Source organism: Hypomesus transpacificus, chromosome 22, assembly GCF_021917145.1.
Source record: "Hypomesus transpacificus isolate Combined female chromosome 22, fHypTra1, whole genome shotgun sequence".
In the NCBI taxonomy this organism is placed as follows: Eukaryota; Metazoa; Chordata; class Actinopteri; order Osmeriformes; family Osmeridae; genus Hypomesus; species Hypomesus transpacificus.
The window spans coordinates 3,453,371-3,459,336 of record NC_061081.1 but is presented as its reverse complement, the minus strand read 5'-3'; the positions used below and the strand labels follow the sequence as shown (position 1 = coordinate 3,459,336).

The window sequence follows — 5,966 nt, the reverse complement described above, 5'->3', positions numbered from 1 at the left end:
CTCGCTTGCCTTGCTGACACCAGAGCGTGGGTTCTGGATGGTGGTGGCGGCAGCGTTTCCGGAATGAGTGCCTCACAAAGGAAATGCCGACACGGTAGAGCCTGCTGTTGTCCGTGTGGATTTACTATAATCCTGCCACAGGTCAAGGCCAGGGGCGCTAAGGGTGGGGGGGATGTATGGTGTGCTTATAAGGGTGTGAGGCGTGAAAGGTACAGTTTGGTGTGTGTTGTGTGTATGTTGTGAGTGGGGGCAAATATGTCTGTTTGTGTGTGACCCTGTGAGAAGTGGTGGATCAGTCGCACCTTTGACAACTCCACTTTGAAACATCCTTTTGTCAGTTTGCAGACAGCACAGTGTCTTTTTGATGCGTGTGTGTCATTTGGTTTGTAAGTCAGTTTATTTGTGGTTTAATGGGTTGTATGGGGAAGGTATGTGTAATGTGTATGTGATGCATGAGTTTGTGTACTGTGAGGCTGTTATAGAGCTGAGTAATCTCTAGTATGTAATATAAACACTGCTGGGGCCTTGTGGCTACCTTTAAGAGACTCTCTCAAGTCTCTCAACAGGGCTACACTTTAAGCAGGCCAGCTTGGGCAGTATAGGAACTAAACAGTCTGGGCTTTATTCTCTGATCCATATGGTGAAGGGGGACCGGTTTCAAGTGAGCACACAGCTTCCACTTGTGCTTTAAAGTGAGTGATAGCTAAAGAGAGATTCATAAACAGCATCGCTGTTTGCCATTTCCTAAAGACACACACACAAATGCACACACACAGCAAACCACGTTTTACATCGTGGCAGAAACCACATATTCCCAAGCTGTGATATTAAAATAGTTTTTTAATTCATGTTTTATAAATATACCTATATGTTATAAATTCCACATATCCAAACATTTCATATCTGAAATAGGTAGCTGACATATTCTGAGAAATCGAATAAAATTACATTATGCAACAACAACAAAATATGTACAGCATATATTTTTAGGACAGTTAGCTGAGCTTACTTTGCCTGACATAAAGTTAATGAAACACAATGAAATCAATATATAAATCATAGAAGTTAAACTGCTTCCTGTTCCAGCATCTCCTTGTGGACAGTTCCTATACTAATTAACATTACCAATGATAACAGCACACCAAACCAATGATAACAGCACAGATCTCCACAACAACATGTACTTGCAGGAAATCTTAACTTTGGCGGGTTTGGACGCTGTGCAAGCAACATATGACCCCACGGTAACGCCACTGGTCAAACAGCCACAGACAGACCAGTGGTATTGGTCAAATGAGCTGTCAATCATCGGGCATAGCTTCGTCCATCCACTTCAGGTAGGCCAGACTCCCGCCATCCACAGGGAAACTCAGGATCTCTGGGATCTCATAGGGATGGACAGACCTATACACACACACACACACAGAAATGATCAAATGGGTTCACTCCATCATTTGGCTCCTATTGTATTGTGACATAAAGAAGACCCACTCACCTCACATATTCTGTCAGCTGCAGGATATTGGATGTTCTTGTCATCACCATCTATAACCCAGAACATCTCTTAGTACACTTCAACCAATATCCTCAACCAGCTGGAACATTGAAGACCCCTTACCAGCTAGAACAAAGAACTTCATCACATTCCAACTAGAAAAAATAAAATGTTCCATTCCATTCCCCATACAAACAGAACATAGAACATCCTTCTCTACAATCGATCCCATTCCTTCAAAGTTAATAAAGAGAGATTTACTGTAGAAGTGTGAGAACGAGGAATTCTCAATAACTTACCATGAGTATCTCTGTAGCATCTTGAATATCGCCTTTCCAGTAATACCTATGACATGAGTTTTAAGATTAGCAGCATGTGACTTACAAATAGCAAGTGTCCTAAAATAAGCCCATGGGACAGTATAGACACAAGGTACGTACTATTGAAAACTATAAAGCTAGTTCCTCCCTACAACCAGGACTGGCCAAGTTAGTGTCTGTGTGACAGCCCCAGACACTTTTGATTGACAGCTAGCTGGCATCACCGTGGTTTCTCGGCTTAGATCCTCTACAGGGCTGGGCCAGAACAGTGTGCAGGAAGCACAAAGCCTTGCGCTGGTTCTGCCTTGGTGGCTTGTGTAACAGTAGTAAACCAGACGGTTACTTCAGGATTTAGGGTGTGAATGGTTAGAACTGATGGCTGAGCGGTGAGGGAGTCGGACTAGTAATCAGAAGGTTGCCGGATCGATTCCCCGCCAAGCCAAATGACGTTGTGTCCTTGGGCAAGGCACTTGCCTCGGGGGGAATGTCCCTGTACTTACTGTAAGTCGCTCTGGATAAGAGCGTCTGCTAAATGACTAAATGTAAACTGACTGGTTAGAACCAACTCGTTTACTGCGCAGACCCAAGGACGAATTTGAACTAAGAAACTTGCAGTTTCAGTCAGGGTGGGTGTTGTGAAGTGTTGTATTTCACTAAAGTTATCTGTTCTGCAAGCAGCCATCTAAACCCACATGTTTTGGGGTTGTGAGTCAGCAGGCCTGTAGGCTCTGTCATGCATGCAGGGTTACGCACACAGTCCCAACAAGGGAAGAAAGTCCTGCCTCTCTTTGTGTCTCTCTGGCTCTCCTTCTCCCCCTCTCTCTCTCTTTCTCTCTCTGCCCGATGCAGCTTCTGGCCTGGCTGGCTCAGAACAGTTATTCATATGCGGCTAGTTCACCATTACTCTGGTTGCCTGGGTAACGAGTTCTTAGTGTGTGTATGTGTGTGTGGGCATGCATGTATTTATGGCTAATTGTGTGTATGTGTGTGTGTACTTATGTGCTGCTGTGGTCTGTCTGGTGTGAGTAGGAGTGAATGGTGTGTGTGTCCTCTGTGGCGGATCGTTGGAGAGGCCACTAGAGCTAGACAACAGTGTCATGATTCTCTTACATAGTGGAGGTCCTGGGTAGAATGTTGATGCTCGCTGCCATCCTCCTCTCCATGATAGCTCTGAGGATAGGTGGAAGGGAGAGAGAGAGAGAGAGAGAGAGAGAGAGAGAGAGAGAGAGAGAGAGAGAGAGAGAAAAGAAGGGAGGGAGAAGGGAGAGTGATAGAGAGTTAGGGGTAAGAAAGAAATGGAAAACATTTTGAGGGACAAAGCGAGGAACCCGTGGAAGAGAGATGCAGGCGTTGGCAAGCAATTAAACACTCAACAGCCAGCAGCTGTCAACCAATTAGAGCTGTAGCCCGCCATAGACCCTCTGCGGGGTGGAGTGTGTGCATGCTGCGGCATTAGCAGGCGACGGGACATCCCATTGGCCAAGCTCAGTCACGCTCACAGCAGCTGAGCCGAGGGCACTTCCTGTCCAACACAATACTGCTCCAAGCTCGCAGGCGGCACATTTACATTTTGGCGAAGGACTGTGACTGTGAGTCAATGCTCCCTCACTGTTCTTTCATAGACTCTCCCTCTCTCTCTTCCCGTCTTCTCCCTCTCTCACACACGGTAAACAGCTCATCTGCATGCAGCAAGAAGCCATTAGAGTTAAAGGGAGTGTCGTCCAATCACAGCCCTTGTTCTCTGGTGCGTAGCTTTGCAGACTTGGCTTACCCTTCTCCCAGCCAAACAGACACACTACAGCTTTAGTCCTACTGGGTTTCAGTGTGCATTACTCAGACTCCTGTGGGCTTATGATAATGTAGTAACCATAACATTGAATGGAGAAAATATACATAATATACTGTATAGATGTATATTTTTTGTGATAAAAAAGGTTTGTGTGTCTACATTTATGGTGACAGTTGGCGCACGTGAACATGTTGTGTTGTAAAGGGATTTCAAGTTGCTCAACGAAGTGGTATCTTTCATCAGCAAAGTAATGAATAATCAGTAATTAGTCATGTGTACGACATATGTAGTTAGTACACAATTTGTATTAGAAGTTATTCAATTGTGAGTAGAGTATCGCTCTGAGCCCGTACCTGCCGATGTCCTTGGCAGCCTGCTCATTGGGACAGTTGACCAGGAGGACGGAGTGGTGGCCGGGGATGTAGCTCCCTGTGATGGCGGAATGGATGTGGACCCCCAGAGGTCTCAGCAGGGGGTACATGGACAAGACCACTACCTGGGAAAGGATATTGGAGGTGGGGTGGGAACCAAAACTCAATAGAAAGGAAGTACAAGGTCAGCACTCTGCTCATGGACTGATTACATTTATGTCCAATCCCCCGAGGTGAGGTCACTTCAGAGCATGTGAAAAGGAGGTTTATATAATCTCAGTATGTGTTTGTGTGTGTGTGTGACTGCTACTTTGGTGTCCTTGGGACAGAGAGTTATTTCAGTTTTATTATACCCCTGTGCTCTCATTTTGGAGGCAGAATGCATTGTCGAGGAATACTGTTCAATCTGTCCTCCTATTATTGTTTAGCTGTCACTACAAAATTAGTGTTTGGAAAGCGGGCCAATTTTTTATCCGCTCCGCTTTTCTGCGCAAGTCAACGGACGCCGTCGGCTTGCGTTTGAACACATGCAATTTTAAATCCTCCGCCTGTCAGGAACTCGGAGGACACAAAGGATGTCAGCACATATTTGTCGTCACCAGCAGCAAATTGCATATTATGCCTGGTCGCTTTTCATAGCGTCCACCATTAATTTTATTTGTCAACAAACTCATGTGCCAGACACGAATATCTCCAATTAACTTACCAGACAAATAACAAAAAGTCCTGAGCGAAGTACACTTTGGAAAACAGACTCCTTGTGACACCGCGGGCAAAACCAGTCCGTTTTGTTGCTACTCCCAGCCAAAGTCATACCGAATATGGTCTAGTTAACTGGCACTCTGTCCCAAAACCTCTCCGCCCAGACAGAGAGGGGTATGGATAGAATATATAGTCCACAAACGGATGAACATCAAGCACAACAACCTTAAAAATAACATAACACTTGCTTTGATTTCAACTATTACATTTCTTGACGTTTTTATTTCCGAAGCGTAAACTTATCTTACTGTTATTTCTATCAGTTTACTTGGGCAAGTGCGGACTGTGACAGGTAGCTCGGACGGTCAGCAGCGACCCCTATACCGACGGCGCATGCCATTGGATGGATGACACTTCCTGACATTCCAGTGTCCAATCAGACAACATATTTCACAGGCGGGTCTAAACTCGGGCTTTAGTCATAAGCAGCTTTGTTGTCTTTTATCCTAAAGTGCTTCTAGTGAGGTGCGCCGAGGTCATAGCGGTTTAGTTGCCAAATAATCAGATAACATAATGAAAAACATATAGGCTACACAATTAATCACATCAAGCAACCACAAATAATAAAATTTATATGCAATGTTTTTTGAGGTAAACGCATGGGTGACTATTAGGATGGTTACTTACGGGAGTCAGATGGCTGAGCGGTGAGGGAGTCGGGCTAGTAATCAGAAGGTTGCCGGATCGATTCCCCGCCGTGCCAAATGACGTTGTGTCCTTGGGCAAGGCACTTCACCCTACTTGCTTTGGGGGGAATGTCCCTGTACTTACTGTAAGTCGCTCTGGATAAGAGCGTCTGCTAAATGACTAAATGTAAATGGTTACTGAATTGACAAAAAAATGGTAAACTTCTAGTGGCGGCTGTTAACTGAAAACAGCCGCCACTAGAATACGCCCTCCATTCACCAATTCCCTCTTAATATTGAATGGGGAACAAAGGGGTAGAACTGTAATAGGTTCCCTGCTCTATGCAAACTTATCTTGAAGTCAATGAGAAATAGAGAAGCATGTGGTGAGAAACAGAAAGAGAGTCCACATGCTTGCCATTGAGAGCTTCTAGACCATTTCAACTGGGGGGCCAGGCTGGGGTCAGTTGTACTGTTAGGGACAAGTTACATTAAACGTTATGGTTGTCTCTTATCGTTTTCTTCACTGCATCGCAGGCATTAACAGGCAAAAGTTTCAAGTGCTTTCAGGGACATCGTGGGAATTCGTCCCAGCCCCTTCAC

General features: G+C 45.1%; 1 protein-coding gene across 1 annotated transcript; it reads right to left on the bottom strand.

The window, feature by feature from the left end:
* Positions 1-822: 822 nt before the first annotated feature.
* Positions 823-5,072, bottom strand: zgc:63972 (protein CutA homolog). Its single transcript, XM_047045396.1, has 6 exons — positions 4,682-5,072; positions 3,958-4,100; positions 2,926-2,985; positions 1,795-1,840; positions 1,496-1,545; positions 823-1,404 (listed from the first exon to the last, which is right to left on the bottom strand). The coding sequence occupies exons 1-6, from the start codon at positions 4,787-4,789 to the stop codon at positions 1,302-1,304; spliced, it is 510 nt and encodes a 169-aa protein (XP_046901352.1). The 5' UTR covers positions 4,790-5,072; the 3' UTR covers positions 823-1,301.
* Between the last annotated feature and the right edge of the window lie 894 nt (positions 5,073-5,966).